The sequence below is a fragment of the Carlito syrichta genome, unplaced genomic scaffold (genome assembly GCF_000164805.1).
Source record: "Carlito syrichta isolate Samal-C Ts95f unplaced genomic scaffold, Tarsius_syrichta-2.0.1 Scaffold309200, whole genome shotgun sequence".
NCBI classification, from domain to species: Eukaryota; Metazoa; Chordata; class Mammalia; order Primates; family Tarsiidae; genus Carlito; species Carlito syrichta.
Window position 1 is genome coordinate 370,982 of NW_007253296.1, and position 17,983 is coordinate 388,964.

Sequence of the window (17,983 nt, forward strand, 5' to 3'; positions counted from 1 at the left end):
TTTTTTTTTTTTTTTTTTTGGAGTGGCATGATCATGGCTCACTGCAGCCCCCAACTCCTAGGCTCAAGTGGTTTTCCTTCATCAACCTACTGAGTAGCTAGGACTACAGATGTGCACCACCACACCCGACTAATTTTTTTTATTATTTAGAAAGTTGAGGTCTTGCTATATTGCCCAGGCTGGTCTTAAACGCCAGGGCTTAAGTCATCCTCCCTTCTCCACCTCCAAAAGTGTTGGGATTACAGGCTTGAGCCACTGTGCCCAGCCTGTACTTATTTTTTTCAACAGCTGCACAAAATTATCTGACTAAACTAAAATTAATTCAAGCACTTCTCTATGAATGGGCACTTAGGATGTTTGTAGTTTTTACCTATTATAAACAATGCTGAAAATAATATTTTGTACCTACCTCTTTGCTTTGAAATGTATTTCCTTAGGATTAATTTCTAGAAGTAGAATAGTAAGGTTAAGAGGTATGCCTTTGTAAATCTTGGTACATCTTGCCAGATTGCTTTCTGAGTATGCTGTGCTAGTTAAAGTCATCAGTTGTGTATGGAGAGAGCCCCTTTCCTCACATTCTTGCTAGCATCAAGCGTTATTAGAAAAGTATCATAGTTTTAAGTTTTTATCTTAAAATTTTTTTAAATTAGTGAAGCTAAGCATCTTTTCTGATGTATTTCACCATTTGAATTAATCAATTTCTTAACTTTTTTTTCTAAAGATCAAGCAAATATTGCTTTATTGTATCAGATCTGCTTTCCTTTTGGTGTTCTTTTAGTTTTTCCACTTGCTTTTTCAAGTGTGGGAACCACATTTGAACATGACATTTTAGCAGAGCCTCACTAGTATTTTAATCATGTAATGATATTGGGGAGGAAAGTTTTGTCATTTTTTTTAGTAATTGAACATTTCATTATACTGTTTCCCAGATAGTTTTGATACATAACCTTCAAGGATACATTGATCTAGAAAATGAAAACTGTACAATTGTTTTTTAAGCTTGTAGTAGTGTTTCCTTTTCTTTATCTGTAAAATGCTGGTGTAATAGTATCAGTCTCAAAGGATTGTTGTGGGGATTTAAATGAGTTAATACATATGAAGTGCTTAGGCTAATGCCTGTTACTTAGTAGGTCCTTACAAAGTATTGACTATTAATCTTTTTTTTTTTTTTGAGTTGGAGTCTCACTCTGTCACCCAGACTGGAGTGTAGTGGCCACTCCTGGCCACCGCAGCCTCGACCTGCTGGGCTCCGGTGATCCTTCTGCCTCAGCCTTCCAAGTAGCTGGAACTACAGGCGCGTGCTACCACACCCGGCTAATTTTTTTTGATCTATTGTAGAGATGAGGTCTCGCTGCCCAGGCGGGTCTCGAACCCGCGGGCTCAGGTAATCCACTCACCTCAGCCTCCCAAGGCGTGGGATTACAGGCTGAGCCACTGAGCCCGATTTTAATTTTATTTTTAATAAGTGTCTTTTCTTCCCAGTTTATTTTAAATTTTAATAAAATTTTGAGTTATAAAAGTAATATGTCCTTATAAAATATTGAAACAATTCAAATGTATATCAGATAAAAATGGAAATAGCCCCACTTTCTCTGGGTAACTACTGTTAGAAAGTTGAAACAATTAGAGTACTTGTAAATTAATTAGATTTTAAGTGCCTCATATCCTGAATATTTTCTTTTTCTGTTTAAAGGGGGGAAACAGATTTTCCTTTTTAGACAAAGCGCTCAGTAGCCGTGAAGTTGTCTAGGAACTGTGAAGTGGAAGGTAACTGTAGTGGATTTCAGGAAGTACATTGATCAGTTAGATTGCTGTGTCCTATAGGGCTTTTTAAGGATTTATTGACACACTTCATCAAGGTATTTGAGAGAGTATTCAGGGAAACCTAAGAAATTCTGCAGTTCTTTTCCTTTCCTTATAAATTCATGCCTGGTCAGAAATTACAGCTTGAGTGGGATGTCCCTCCACAGAACTCAAATGCACACTATCTATCATGTTACTTAGTGTGGCAGTAATGTAAAATGTTAAGGATTTTTTTTGTTTCTTTCTATGAGGAGGCTCACCTCATCTTTCCCTTATTTCAACTTCTACTTACTCCCCCATTTCCCCCACATCATTCTCTTAAGAGAAAAAATAAGTTTTGTCCACTGAGTCTCTTTTTTGTTTGATTTAATGTATCTTGGGCTGAATGTTTCTCACAAAAACACTTTGCATTCAGAATTAGCCTTTCAAGCTGTTTCCTCCATAGACTTCTCCATAGATTGCACGCCTTCCACTATGGTGCCCTCTGAGGTATGAAAACTCAAGTCTGCTTTTGGCTTAGCCTTCATGGTTTTAGAATATAAGTCCCCATGCTCTGCTTTGAAAAGTTATCCTTGTGGTTAGTTTGTACCATTAAAACAATTCTACTTTTAGTCCACAGAACTAATCAACACACTGGGACAGAACTTCTTACACTATTCCAGCCAAACTGTGGTCCTCATAATACCTCACTCATTTATCTAAGTCTGAACATAAATAGGCACATACCTGTACATGTGTATGCACATGTGTATATATACATGTACTTATAAAAATTCTACTTGGACATACATCAGAAATGATAGAAACTTAACACGATGGTTAGCGTTGAGGAATTTGTAACATGCGGTCCTCTCTCTTATTGGTAATGCCATTCTGTGTGGGGAATACAGAACAAGCCCAAACAGTAATACCGACAGAATTCGAAATTATGATACAGTGGAGCCTTCACGTAATTCTTTGTTGAAGAAGTTAGGGCCTAAATGTTAAGGCTTATTGTTATTCTGAGTTGATAATCTCTGCCTTGCTTTAATAATTTTTCCTCATGCCTGGGTAGCCTGCGAGTTGCACAATAATCACTCACACAGCTTTGTAATCAATGCCCAAAGTAATAGGATTCCTCTGGCCACCGGCAATTAATAAATTTGTGTCTTTTTTAAAACACTAGCAAGTCGGGCCTGAAATACGACTGACTGGCTCTCCTCATTTGCATATTTATTGCAGTGGAAAAATTCTTACCAGATGATTGATGCTGAGCCTGCCTCTTGAATTCCAAGCAGCACATTATTATGAAATGAAAAATGCTGGCCATACAGTTGATTAAAGTTGAAGACAGTGGAATCGGTGTTTTTTAAGATTGTGGGAGAATTAAAGGCATATTTTAATAGATGTTGACAAGAAGTGAACTAACAAAAGCAAAGCAAAGGATTTGCTTGAAAAGATTTAATCAAACGTCTTTCTTGGGGGATTAATTGCCGGGGATGACTAGTGCAAGTGGCAGGCTTGTGTGGATTTGAATGAAAAGCATTGTTCTCAGGCCAATATATCGTGTGTCATTTTGACCTATAGTTTAGCTCTAGTTCTGGAGTTACTTTTGAAGAAGAAAAAAAATTGCTCTTGTAATCTGTAAATTCCAGTTCAATGTATTTATCTGGGGTAATAGGAATGTGGAAGTATATGTGTACTTGTACGTAAATTATTGTATGTTTGCATATTTATTTAAAGTAACTGCACAGATAGTTAAAAACTGATAAGGTAAACCTTATGTTATGCACTCACTCTTTCTGTTCTCCATTCATCCCATTGCCAGAAATTTTATCTATTGGTTTATAATCTGATTAATGAACTGTGTGCCCATGTCCAAACTTATTCCCCACTTACAGTTTTGTTTATGTTGGACAGCCTAGATGAATCAGGGAAAAAAATAAAGCTGTTAGATGAAAATAGTTTTCAGATTGGTGACATTTTATATATAGAATGTTTGCATATGGGTAGCATGTAAATGAATACCTAATATAGAAGTCTGTGAATACTATCCAATTCTAGTACAAGCAGAGCTTACAAGATTTTCACATATGAAAGATGATTTGTTTGATAGTACTATGCCTTTTATTTTTACATTTTTAAAATTTCCAAAATGTCTTAATATATAACAGTTATTTTTACCTTATTTCTGTGAGATCAACTGGCAAAGGATTATCTACGTTTTATAAATGAGAAAACTGAGGCTTAGAGAGATTAAATTGGTCCACTCAGCATTAGCATGACTGGTTAGTAAGAGTGTCAGTTAAAATACAGAGCTCCTGAGTAAAAGGCCATTTCATTTATTCTTTGCTCAGAATTATTCCTCAAGCTGTGACCAGGTGCTTAGGTTGAATCTTGATAATGTGATGAGGACTATGTTCTTCTTAAGGGAAATGACCTCTGGAAATGGACCGTATAGGGCAAAATCAACTTATATATATATCTTTGCCATTCTCCATTTGTTTTATGACCACAAGCCAAGAGGAAGAGGGGTCAAAGGATATGCATCTTTGCTGCTTTTCTTAATGTTTAACTCTTTTGATAATTGGGAGAGGCGAGTGTGGTAGCTCACGCCTGTAATCTCAGCATTTTGAGAAACCAACGCAGGAAGGTCACCTGAGGTTAGCAGTTTGAGGCCAGCCTGTAACATAGCAAGACTTCGTCTCTATAAAGTTTTTTTTGATATTTTTTTCTTCTTTAATTTAACAAGAACAATTTTAAAAAATAACAAAATTTTAAAAATTAGCATGGTGTGGTGGCATGTGCCTGTAGTCTCAACTACTCAGGAGGCTGAGGTGGGAGGATCACTTGAGCCTAGGAGTTCAAGGCTACAGTGAACAACCTCTGTACTCCACCTGGGTCACAGTATGAGACTGTCTCAAAAAATAATAATGGCCAGATGTGGTGGCTTACACCTGTGATCCTAGCACTTTGGAAGGCTGAGACTGGAGGATTGTTTGAGACTAGCTTGGGCAACATAGTGTTTCATCTCACAAAAAAATTAAAGAATTATCCGGATGTGGTAGCATGCTCCTGTAGTTTCAGCTACTTGGGAGGCTGAGGTGGAAGGATCACCTGAGCCCAGGAAGTTGAGGCTGTGGTGAGCCTTGCACTCCAGATTGGGTGACAGAGCGAAACCCTGATAATAATAATAATAATAATTATGATAAAAATTAGAGGTGAATTCGAAACTGTTGATTTATCCTATTTATTATTCATAGGATTGAACAAATATAATTCAGTCCTATATGCATAATAAAAAGATTGTATGGTCTGTTTGTTTTGAATGGGAAGAAGTAACTGTTGGATTTGAGCCTCCAGGAGAGTCTTTTTTCATTCTAGTCAGCTCTAGCTTTGAGGAGGCTTACCACCTCCAGCCAATAATTGACCCATTGTCTTTTAGGATTTACATACCACCTAGAAGGAAATGTGGCCCTAATGTTGGAAAATATTAAGAATTGAGTTCTGTCTCCTAAATCTCTTTATAGGAAGTTGTCCCTGTGTGTTGGGCCACTGTTGACATTTACTTTGATAAACAATTTTTTTTTTTTTGATGGTTAGAAGCACAGAATTGCAGATTTCATCTCTGGTAGGTCCCTTGACACTTTGATGCATGGTAGTGCTATCCCTGAATGGAGCCTAAATACTTCAGGGCTACTTTCTGACTGGATGAAGGGGTATATAAAATGAGAACATATGAGAGAGTATTAACAGAAAGGCACACTTTGATTTACTGATATTGGCTCTCTGCTTTCTTGTTGGATTGATATGCTGTCTAATATATCTGCAATGGATTTTTAAAAACTGACTTGAACAAAATAAAAGGACTTATGTAGCTGCTTGAAAGTGGCCCTTAAAAGTTGTAGTCTGTTGTTGGATGTTTTCACAGTTTTTGGTTACGCTACATGTTAGAATCAAATTATGACTTGTGTGTTGGGGGCAAGGAGCTATAAACATTATAAACTGCTTTGAGGCTTGTTCCTTGTGTGGTTCTTGATTTTATATTTTAGATAATGGATAAATGGGACCTATAGGAAGTAAGGAACAGTCACTTAAGTGCTCTTCCTGTTCTTAACTTTTGTAGTAAAAAAACATGTAACACAATTTTCCATCTTAACCATTTTTAAGTACACAGTTTAGTAGTGTTAAGTATATTCACATTATTGGGCAATCTCCAGAACTTTTTCATCTTGCAAAACCAAAACTCTGTACCCATTAAAAAACAGCTCTCCAGTTCCCTCTCCCTCCAGCCTCTGGTAACCACCATTCTTTCTGTCTCTATGATTTTGACTTCTGAAGGAACCTCATATAAGTGGGATCATGAGTATTTGTCTTTTTCTAAGTGGCTTATTTTACTAAGCAAAATGTTTCAAGGTTCATCCATGGTGTAGCATGTGTCAGAACTTCCTTCCTTTTTACGTCTGAATAATTTATTGTCTTTTCTTGTTCTTTTTGAGTAGGCTCAGTTTGGAGATTATAGATGATTTTTTTCTGTACAAAGATGAACTGGGATGGTAGGATTTTTATTATACTTTTGCCTTGGGATTTTTTAAATGGTGATAAAATAAACATGCATAAGCTTACCATTTTAACCATTTTAAGTATGCAGTTCATTGTCAGTAAGTACATTCACATTGTTGTGCAACCATCATCATCATTCACCTCCAAAAATTTTTCATCATCCCAAACTGAAACTCTGTACCCATTAAACAATGATTCCCCATTCTCTTCTTCCCAGTCTTTGGTAACTATTGTTCTGCTTTCTGTCTATGAGTTTGACTATTTTAGGTGCCTCATTTAAGTGGAATTATAAATATTTTTTCTTTTGTAATTAGCTTATTTCATTTAGCCTAATAATTTCAAGGTTCAGTTTGGGTTTGTTTTTTTTTGTTTTGTTTTGTTTTTGAGTTGGAGTATCACTCTGTCACCCAGGCTGGAGGGCAGTGGTACACTCCTGGCCACCGCAGCCTCGACCTTCTGGACTCAGGCCATCCTTCCGCCTCAGCCTTCCAAGTAGCTGGAACTACAGGCACACGCCCGGCTAATTTTTTGATTTATTGTAGAGTTGAGGTCTCGCCAAGTTGCCCAGGCTGATCTTAAACCCCTAGACTCAGGCAGTCCTCTCATCTCAGCCTCCCAAAGTGCTGGGATTATAGACATGAGCCATCGTGCCCGGCCTAGTCTGGGTTTTTTTTAATTTTAATTTTTTTATTTTTTAGAGACAGGATCTTACTCCGTCACCCAATCTGGACCATATTGTGTGACCCATAGCCCACTATAGCCTCAAGACCCTGGGTACAAGTGATCCTCCTGTCCCAGCCTATCAAGTAGCTGGGACAACAGGCGCATGGCACCGTGCCTGGCTAATTTTTAAAAAATGTTTTGTAGAGATGAGGTTTTGCTATGTTGCCCAGGCTGGTCTCCTGACCTCAAGCAATCCTCTTACCATGGCCTCCCAAAGTGCAGGGATTGCAGACATGAACCACTGCGCCCAGCCTATCTGGAGAGTTTTTAAAACTACTTTGTAGATGTAAAATGATCTGTGGTTTCACTTTGGAAACCATAAACTCTATCTCTTAAGATATACTTATTTCTAGAAAAAAAGGTAAAAACAGTGGTTAATAGAATTTAAATGAAATAAGATTTCTGTATTTTCATAGACACTTGCAAGTATTAGTGTCTTTTCTATCTTTTTGTTAAGGCTGTTGCTACAACATACGCTTTCAGAACCTTAACTACTATGAGATATCTGTTTATAATTCTCAGGTCTTTTCATGATGATCATCTGTGGTAACACTGTAGTTATCATTTGTATCCTTTGCTTTCCTCATTCCTTTAGAAATTTTCCATATATTTACATAATTTTGCATTGTTCTGCTTACGCAGTTAGCATATGTAGACTGAATAATTTTTGCCTTTAAAATTGTATCTTTGTTCTTTTTTCTTGATTGCTTTTCATCTTATTTATACTTAACTCATTTTCCAAAAAACAAACCAACAAGAGTAACTCTGTTTTCTTCCCATGAGGATAACTTTTTAGCTCCATATTTGGTGGAATTTTTTTTCTTTTTCTTTTTTAAAGATTGAGAGCAACAGATTAAGAATCTTGATTTGGAACATAAGGCATTTTGAATTTTTTTAGGTAATTTTTAAAAAAATTTAGATCAGAAAATATAGTTTATTTAGGAAGTAAATTAGAGAGAAAGAGAAAGAGGAGAGTCACCTCCCCAAGGCAGGGAAGGGGACCAAAGCTTAGAAAACATAGTGACCATAGCTCAAAGAGCCACATAACAAAGCAGTGACCCTAGGTAATATTTATATATTGAAAGTCCTCTCAAGTTGTATGATATGCACTGATTATAAAAGGATTAGAGTATAGAGTTTAGAAAAGACATGATCAAGGATCTTATTTTAAATGAGAAAATTGTATTTATATAGCTTTATATGCAGATTATTTGAAGGAATGCAAAGTAGTTATTGGCTCATTGAGGTACTCTTGCCAGTCTGAGAAGGCTTTGTATGCCCAGAACTTGTCTAACTCATGCGTTGCTGTCCCATTGATGGAACAGATTGGATGTAAAATAGAAGTCTGCTCATTCTGGGCAGGGTAGAAGGAGAAGCAGAAAAAATGATAGAATAAGACTCATAAAAATCATTTTTATCCTAAGTTTGCGTGGGCTTGAGTTTGTGTGGAATGTAAAATAAAAACAAATGTAGGGATTGTTGAATGGTGGTAGTTATGCTTGTGAGAAGATTACAGTTGTATTAGAGAAAGAGAAGAAGTGATAGAAACATGGCCGAAGATAAATGGATAGTTATTAGTGATAATAAGAATAGAAAATGCAGGATTTAGCAGCCAAATAAATGTATAGAATAAGAGCATCCAAATGTCAGTGGTCTCTTATGAAAACACATTAAACAGCAGAGAAATTCAGACAAGGGAAGTATTAGATAGGAAGCCAAAAGTTCTTCCTACTGTGGTATGTTGGAAGGAGTGATGGCGCATTCATGTGAGATCTTTTGGCAGTTGCTGAAAATGTGAACGTTTGCTTATACGAGAGGTGTCTGAATGCCTTCAGCACATAAATGGTGATTCTCTGTGTCTAGTTAACCTCCCTGATAGGATTATTCTGCTAGAGAAGGTAAGAGCTCAGTTTTTCGAGGACCAGTTTTTATTCTAAAAGTTTTTAGCCATAGCCTATATTATGAATCCAGCCAGCTATATTGCAAATGCATTCTATTGGCTATGAGGAGAATGAAGTAAGAACATATTCTCAATGTACTGATTTTTTAATATACAATTCAGTACTGCAAATAGAAAGTCATTAACTTGGGTTTTCATATGTGAACAAGATATGTGTTGAGAGATTGAATGAATGATGTGGCAGCTCAAACCAGAGGCAAATGAGGATGTGGTGGTGGGTATCCTGGGACTTGGTTATGTGCTTTAGGAGAGCAATAGAAATTACTTAAGAAGCTGGTTGAGCCGGGCTCAGTGGCTCAGCCTGTAATCCCGTGCTTTTGGGGGGAGGCTGAGGTGAGTGGATTGCCTGAGCCCGTGGGTTTGAGACCCACCTGGGCAGGCGAGACCTCATCTCTACAATAAAATAAAAAATTAGCCGGGCGTGGTAGCGCACGCCTGTAATTCCAGCTACTTGGAAGGCTGAGGCGGAAGGATCGCCGGAGCCCAGCAGGTCGAGGCTGCGGTGGCCAGGAGCGGCCACTGCACTCCAGTCTGGGCGGCAGAGTGAGACTCCAACTCAAAAAAAAAAAAAAAAAGAAGCTGACTGATAGAGGAATAATCCAAGAGGTCAGTGGGTAACCTGTAGGAAAATACACAAGAAATTTAACACCAATAGAACAAATTAATGGTTATGATGACAGGAAAGGAGTTTGTCAGATACAATAAATTTAAGAACTGACAATTTATAGAACTCTTACTCTTTGCAGCCACTTTTCTAAGCACATATACGATCTTGCTTGTTCGTTGCAACAGTCCTATGAAGTAAGCACTGTTACTTCAATTTGTGAATTCTGTATTTCGGAGTTTTTATTTTCTGCATATCTGCACATCACCCTTCATTCCCCCCAGCAGCCAGGACTGCTTAGGCATCATCAGTTATAGGCATCACTTGCTTTGGAGAATTGTAGATAACTAATTGTCCTTTCTTTGTGCTTTATTTTTCAGGTCACAAGGCACTTACAGCATTGTTGAGGTCATTGGTAGATCTTCAGGAAGCATTGCTTTTTCAGTACCCAGACACTAGATATCTAGTAGGTGGAACAAAGCCCAAAGCAGGAAGGTAAGGAGGGAATAGAACTATGGAGTTGCTTCTTTTCTTTTTATCTGGATAGTTTCCCATTATTTTTGAAAGAGAAGGCCAAATTCTTCTTTTTTTTTTTTTGAGTTGGAGTCTCACTGTCGCCCAGACTGGACTGCAGTGGCCGCTCCTGGCCACCGCAGCCTTGACCTGCTGGGCTCCGGCGATCCTTCCACCTCAGCCTTCCAAGTAGCTGGAACTACAGGCGTGCGCTACCACACCCGGCTAATTTTTTGATTTATTGTAGTGATGAGGTCTCGCCTGCCCAGGCGGGTCTTGAACCCACGGGCTCAGGCAATCCACTCACCTCAGCCTCCCAAAGACACAGGATTACAGGTTGAGCCACAGACCGATATCAGACTTAATGTTAGTGGAATACAGCCTCTTATATTTAACTGGTGGTCAGGATGGCACATACATTGGGAATGAGATTTTGGGTTTTTATGTTTAGTTGTACCTGAGTTGTTTTGTGGGCTTAGGCAAAAAAACTGCCTTTTCTTTAGATCTACTGGAATTAGTAGATAGAAGCACAATTTTTAGTATTAATGCTTAATTAATGTTTACAAAACACTTTATGCCCATATCATGGAATCACTGGTCCCAACCATCTCCTTTTCAATGAAGGAAGAAGCTGTTATTTTGAAGGATGAGAAATTTTCAAAAAACAGCAAAATAACCCTTTTTCTTTTCTGAAATTATTGCATTTGATGAAGGCTTTTCCCCTCCTTTGTGCATGTTGTTTATGATACCTGTTAACTTTTTTTCCCTTGGGCTGGCCCTTGTTTCATTTTTTTCCTACCAAACTGATTGGAAGGACAAAAAAGAAGCTCACATTTATTGAGTACCTGTTATTTGTTGGGGTCAGTAATCCAGTGAGTGCAGTTGGCACTATAGTTGGAGGTTGTATTCCATTCTCAAGGCAGTTGCATATACAGCATTGCAGTTTAATTCTGATTCTGTTGCCTACCCCTTTCAGTTTTTTTCACATTCAGCTTCCTTTCTATTTGGTTCAACTGATATTAATTTTTCCTGAACAGTTGGCTACAGAGAGATACGGTTCCCTTTTTGATTTGGGGATTAAGGTCATTGAAATATTATATGTTTAATTTTTAAACACTCCTATAACAGTATACAGGTCTGGTTCATACACATTTCTAATACTGGTTTTACAGCTTCATTTATTTTGACAGTTTGTGTACCTTTAAAAAAATATTTGAAATCAGTTTTTTTTATTTATTTGAAGAATTACATGCATTTTTGGTTGACCTTATGAACATTCTCTTTTTAAAAAAAAAAAGCTATCCTATCTTTGGTGTTACTTATATTCCCTCCTTTATGTGAGCCTGTTTTTTTTATTTAGGTAATGTTTATTTGACTTAGTATTCTTATTGGTCTTCTAGTGAAGAGATATCTAGTGAAGATGATGAGTTAGTAGAAGAGAAGAAGCAGAAAAGGGTCCCACCAAAGAGGAAGCTGGTCATAGATAACTATCCCAGCTTCATGGCAAAGCGCTTTGCTGACTTTACCAACTACAGGAACCGCACACTTCAGAAGTGGCATGACAAAACCAAACTGGCATCTGGAAAACTGGGGAAGGCAAGTGTGTATGTTCATGTCTCCATGTATAAGATAGGTTGTAACCAGAAGCAGTCTTAAGAAATTGGAAATACAGTTGGATGTTGTCATGATGTAATAGTAATCAGTCATTTCTGTAACAAAATTTACTTAACTTCTGCCACTGGGCTTATACCATTCAGACTTGATTAGATTGATTAACTTTACTACAAAAAATATTTTATTCTTGAAATTGAGTCCTTTTCAAGACCAGCCTGGGCAAATTGGCGAGACCTCATCTCTACAATAAATAAAAAATTAGCTGGGTGTGGAAGTGCGCATCTGTAGTTCCAGCTACTTGGAAGGCTGAGGCAGAAGGATCACCTGAGCCCAGCAGGTCGAGGCTGCAGTGGCCTTATGTGTGCCACTGTACTCCAGCCTGGGCGACAGAATGAGACTCCAACTGAAACAAAGAAATTGAGGCCTTGTAAGTGTTCAAGTCCTGAAAATACAAAATACTTTAAAGAAATGGATTTTAAAACAATAATTTTTAAAGTAACATAAATTAATCTTTGGGCATAGGAAAGTGATGAGATCTCCTTAAGACTATTTTTTGTTTAGCTGGGTGTTGTAGCTTACACCTGTAACCCCAGCACTTTGGGAGACTGAGGCAAGAGGATTGCCTGAGCCCATGGGTTTGAGACCAGTCTGGGCAACATGGTGAGACCTTGTCTCTACAATAAATCAAAAAATTAGCTAGGCATGGTGGCTTACGCCTGTAGTTCCAGCTACTTGGAAGGTTAAGTGGAAGGATTGCCTGAGCCTAGCAGTTCGAGGCTGCAGTGCAGTGGCCATGAGTGTGTCACTGCCCTCCAGCCTGAGTGACAGAGTTAGACTCCAAATCCAAAAAAAAAAAAAGACTATTTATTTTCCCCTGAGAATAGTTACAGCCACTCACAGACTCAGTCCTTAACAGAGAGTCCCTCCTGAAAAGACAATTGTCTATTTCTCTGCTGACATAGAAAGATAGGGAAACCAATGTAGCTGCCTTCAGCACTGACTTTCTGCATTATCTGACACTGGTTAATGTTGTTGCAGGGTTTTGGTGCCTTTGAACGCTCAATCTTGACTCAGATTGATCATATTCTGATGGACAAAGAAAGATTACTTCGAAGGACACAGACCAAGCGTTCTATCTACCGAGTGCTTGGCAAACCTGAACCAGTAGCTCAGCCTGTCCCTGAGAATTTACCAGGAGAACCGGTGAGAACTGTGTGATGCAGGATGATAACAGGGAACAGTTTCTATGAGGCCAATTAACTGAAAAACTTTTAAGCATGACCTGTTGGTATAAGAAGTTAGTAAAAGAAAGGAAAACAGTACTACTTTGCCGGATCATTGAGAGAAAATAGAGTAGGAAGGAGAATGTTTTTAAAAATGAAGCTTTTAGTAACTCTTGTGTGTCATCTCTTGATTTTGAGTTTGATATAGGAGTTTGGTAGTGGAAACATTTATAATCCAATTTTTAAAAATTCAGTTTTAAAGTTACTTCTATAGAAATGAAGCAAGTGTTTACTTCAGGCTTGTTTGCCATCTGGGTACTCTAGAAGGGGATCCAGAGGTGGAATAGTCACATGCTTTTGTTTAAAGTAAACATTTACCATTTTTAAATTGTAGAATAACTGTGTAATTAATTTTTTTTTTTTTAGTTTGTAAGTATTTAAGATGAAAAGTCAAATTTCTACTACTCTGAAAATTCTACTCGTCAACTTTAACCAATGTTAATAGTTGTAACAAGCTTTTGGGTCTCATAATTATACATATTATAATAGAGACATATTAATATACAAAATATGACTGCTTTTTAAAAACTAAATGGGATAGCCATATGCATATAAATATGTAAACTATTACAACTATATATAAAATCTTACAACTTTTAAAATTTAATATTTCCTAGATACTTTTCCATATCATTACATAGAGGTCTACCTCATTTTTCCTAACGACTGCAGAGTATTCCATTGTATGGATGTATACCATTTATTCAAAAAATGAATATTTATGTTGTCTTCAGTTTTAGAAATGTTGCAACAAGAAAGATTCCTGAACATTTATATTTGTGTGTTTGTGTGAACATATGGATAGATTTCTTGAAGTGGAAAGTACTAAATCAAAGAAAATACACTAAATCCTGCTAGATGTTGCCAGATTACCTCCAAAAAGGCTGCATGAATTTCCAGTCCCTTCAGCTGTGTACTGGGTGTTGCCAGTCTTATCGGTGAAAGATGATGTCTTTTAATTTGTATGAGGTTAGAATGAGGTTAAACATAGTTTTATATGATTATCTGTGGCTCTTTTTCTGTCAATGGCCTGTTAATGTTATTCTATTGAACTGTTTGGTTTTTTAATTTTAAGAGTTCTTTGTAGCCAGGCTCAGTGGCTCAGCCTGTAATCCCAGCACTTTGGGAGGCTGAGGTAAGTGGATTGCCTGAGCCCGCGGGTTCGAGATCCGCCTGGGCAACTTGGGGAGACTGCATGTCTACAATAAATAAAAAAATAAGCCAGGCATGGTAGGGCGTGCCTGTAGTTCCAGCTTCTTGGAAGGCTGAGGTGGAAGGATTGCTAGAGCGCAGCAGGTCGAGGCTGCAGTAGTCGGGAGCGGGTGCACTCCAGTGTGAGTGACAGAGTGAGACTCAAACTCAAAAAAAAAAAAGAGTTCTTTGTATCTTAGGTAAAATAGTGCTTTAGCTGTTATACATGTTATTTTAGTAGCTACCTTAATTTGATCTCTTCATTGGGATTTACTCTTTCCTTGCTCTCCATTGACATAGGAAATCCTTCCTCAAACCCCTGCCAATGCTCATCTGAAGGACCTGGATGAAGAAATATTTGATGATGATGACTTTTACCATCAGGTGTGATTTTTTACTCTTTTGTTACAAATCAAGTTTTAGCATTTTAAAACAACCGGTAGAATTCTCTGAACAAAAGTTGCTTATTTTGGAAGGATAGAGGCACATGGAGAGTTGGAACTCTTTCATTCAAAATTGACCTACTGTGTGATTCTGAATTTTTTGCTTTTTGTCTGCTTTATGTTTTCCTTTTGAAATGAAAACAGCTATGGCTACTTTGTTAGTTGCTGCTTGAGTATAAATTATCTGTAAAACAGTTTCAGTTTCTTTGAGTCATGTGATCTGTTCTTTCTTAGCCATTTTTTACTTATTTGGTTTCTCGTCCCATTACTATTAGATTTCTGGGACAAGGAGCTGGAGGGCTGGGACCCCAGAGTTCTTGAATTGCACTTCTGGTTATATTATCTATTCCTCTTGTTTTTAATGTCTTTTTATGCCTATCCAAATCAGTTAAGTATGTATTGAGAGTGCCTACTACTGTTAATTATAATAATAGTATAGTGCTTTGAAGACAGAAAAATTGGCTTAAGTTGAAATATGGCCCAGTTCTCAGTATGTCTTCACTAGCATCCTCCAATTCTTTCCCTGTTATTACTCTCTGCTGGCATGCTGCTCTTTTTAATGATATGGGAGACTGTTAAGGTAAACCTAAACATTTGGGGTAAAGAACTGAAATAACTTCCTGTATTCCTGGATCTCTTGATAAGTTTACTTCTCAATGAGATGTGCTTTAGGCTGTACATTTTCTAGATTAGTGGAGAATCGAGGATGCTGTTCAGCAGTTTTTGTTGAGCCATTGTTTATCAAGATAATTTTCTTCCCTGCCAATATTTTAGTGTGTTTCACCGAATAATTTGCAGCTGCTTGCTGCAGGTATAGCCATGAAGTACTATGTATGAGGAAAGGAACTTCTTAGGAAAATTACATGTCAAGCAAGAACAAAGGATTCTATACTGGGAGTACCTCTGGTTTCTCCCTAAAAATGGAAAGAGACTTTCTATTAATTTTTAAATCCATCCTGCAATATTTGATGAAATTACCTCCATAAGTGAGTCTTAAAAGTAATGATGAAAAGGTATATGGGAAAGAGGATTGGTGTGGCCTCAGCTGTTCCCTGTCAGAGGGCCTGATTCTTTTTTCTTCTCTTATTATATCCATTTGTCAGAAGAGTAGGGAACTCTATTTTGTTCCGGAGTGTCTAAGGAAGTACCTGATATGGGATATTAATGCTGTATAATTGTGTGAGATCACGGGAGACAATCAAAAATGTTCCATTCCTCATTAATTGAAGTGTACATTTGTTCGATGGAAAGTGCGTCATAAATTAAATAGGCTTAATAAAATAAACTGAAATTACTGGAGAGAAATCACTTCTATTGGCAATCTTTAGTCTGAAAGGTTTTTTTTTTTTTGGCCTGAAGGTCTGTTTAAAAAGAAATAGCATTACTTGATTGGCCCTTCATCCCAATTAATAATTTTAACTTCGATAAATTCTGATTTCAGAGTTATGACTAGTCACATCTTAGCTTTTCCCCTTGCTGGTTAATTGGGGTGCTAGGGTTAATCTAAATTAAAACTTAAACTAATAGAGGTCAGCAAGGCAGCCGAAACACCTGAGTGAAACAAATGGGCTGCCAGGCACAACTTTATCTTGGCTGTTTCCCAGGAGGGAAGTGGCAGCAAATTGGAGTTGTTTCAGCCTTCTGTAAAGGTGAATGATGGGTGACACTTGTTAATGTACAGCATCTCCGGAAGCATTCCAGATTGCTTTGCTGCTGTACCAACTGCTGCCATCCACGCACAGTCAGTAGGAACTGGACCAGTTGCCAACATCTGGCAGCACAGCAAGGAATGGGTGCAAGTCTTGAAACCCCGCAGATTCTAAATATGGTGCTTAGAACTGTGCAGGCTTTAATCACTTACCACTCTTTGGCAGCAGGCTACGACAGCTTATCCTAGCCTCGTACATCACATCCCGACATCTGCTGAGCTGCAAGGCAGATGCACATTCATTTTCTTTTCTTGCCTTTTCTCTTTGCTTCCTATTCCCCTTCTTCTTCCCACTCCCCCCTTTCAGTTTTCCTCCCCCTCCCCAATATGCTTCTTGGGAGAGATGATCTGTAAAGATTACCGCTTCATTGTGTGCAAGTAATTGTGGTGATGCCAGGCCCTTGACAGACACAAGGTAGCACCTGTTCTGCTGACCTGGTTAATTTCTTCTGTTGAGTGGGATTTGCCAGAGATTGGAGCTGAAGCCAATTCAATGATAAGGCTAAAGAAAATGGCTGTATGTTTTCTGTCACCTCCCAATTAAATTGGCTTCATAAAGTGCTTTCCTTTATTTGTCAGAATAGTAAGCCTGAGCTAAGTGTTGCATTCAGAAGTGGTAAAGTGTATTACAATGGGCCTGTGAGTTTTCATTTGTGTGTTTTTTTTAATGTGGTCATATGGTAGAGCTGGGTGGTGAATATAATACATCCTCCTCCCCCTTTTTTTAAACTGTACTTGAAGCCAGACTCTTTGGGTTCCTGTTTTGTAAGGAAGAGATTATAGTCACATTGAATTTTAATGTTTCATTGTAAGGGTTTAAAGCCTTACTTGGTTAATTCAGGTGTCTTGAGGCTGTGTAAATGTCCTAACTACTGAGCATGATATGTGGGGTCAGAAGACTCTCTCCTTATACACACATACTCATTCTCATCATTCTTTGTTTCTAATGGGCCTTAAATTACTACAACTTAAAAAACACGTCTATTTTTAATAAAGGTACATATGTGTATAAGTGTATGTGTATACATAGATGCATGCATACATATGTTATGTGGGGGGCATTTAAGACAGTAACAGATACCATGAATAATCTCATACTTTTTAGAGCTGAAAAGAACCTTAAAAGAAACTGAGTACCTGAGAAGTTAAGTAACCTACTGAAAGCTGTATAGTCAATGGCAACACTAGTACTTGATCTCAAGACTTCTTAGAGCAAGTCTTGTGCTTTCCATTATTTATTACCTTTTCATTACTTTTATTTCTTAAATATTTCATTCTTGAGCCATAAAGAGATTTCACTATAGTGTTACAGTTTTCAGTTTGTAAATAAGTTTCATTTTCTTAGAACTAGAAAAAAATATGTATGCTAGAAAGTAACTTTTTTCCTTAGAAAACAAATGATTTATGAAACTCCTCTTACTTAAAAATTCTAATGAAAAAAAATTAACTTTGTAGCTTTGTTACTGGTTTGTTTGGAAACTGGAATTACTGAAAGCTTGAAGTATAGCCGATGGTGAAGGTTTTATGAGAGGAACTGTTCACCTGCAGAAAAGCATTGCAGGGTTTTATTTCCAAATGGAATTAGTTTGCCTTTGGCCT

The 17,983-nt window shown here is 37.6% G+C and overlaps 1 protein-coding gene across 2 annotated transcripts in view; it reads left to right on the plus strand.

Annotated features, from left to right (window-relative positions):
• The window catches only part of AATF (apoptosis antagonizing transcription factor), a 97,134-nt gene that overhangs the window by 26,595 nt on the left and 52,556 nt on the right, over positions 1 to 17,983 (plus strand). For both annotated transcript variants that reach the window (XR_002482467.1, XM_008066949.1), the window contains exons 5-8: positions 10,013 to 10,127; positions 11,546 to 11,741; positions 12,798 to 12,962; positions 14,534 to 14,617. Coding sequence is in view for 1 of the 2 variants with exons in the window: in XM_008066949.1 (XP_008065140.1) it covers positions 10,013 to 10,127; positions 11,546 to 11,741; positions 12,798 to 12,962; positions 14,534 to 14,617 (560 nt within the window). In the remaining variant the exon portion in view is untranslated. The remainder of the gene's footprint in view (positions 1 to 10,012; positions 10,128 to 11,545; positions 11,742 to 12,797; positions 12,963 to 14,533; positions 14,618 to 17,983) is intronic.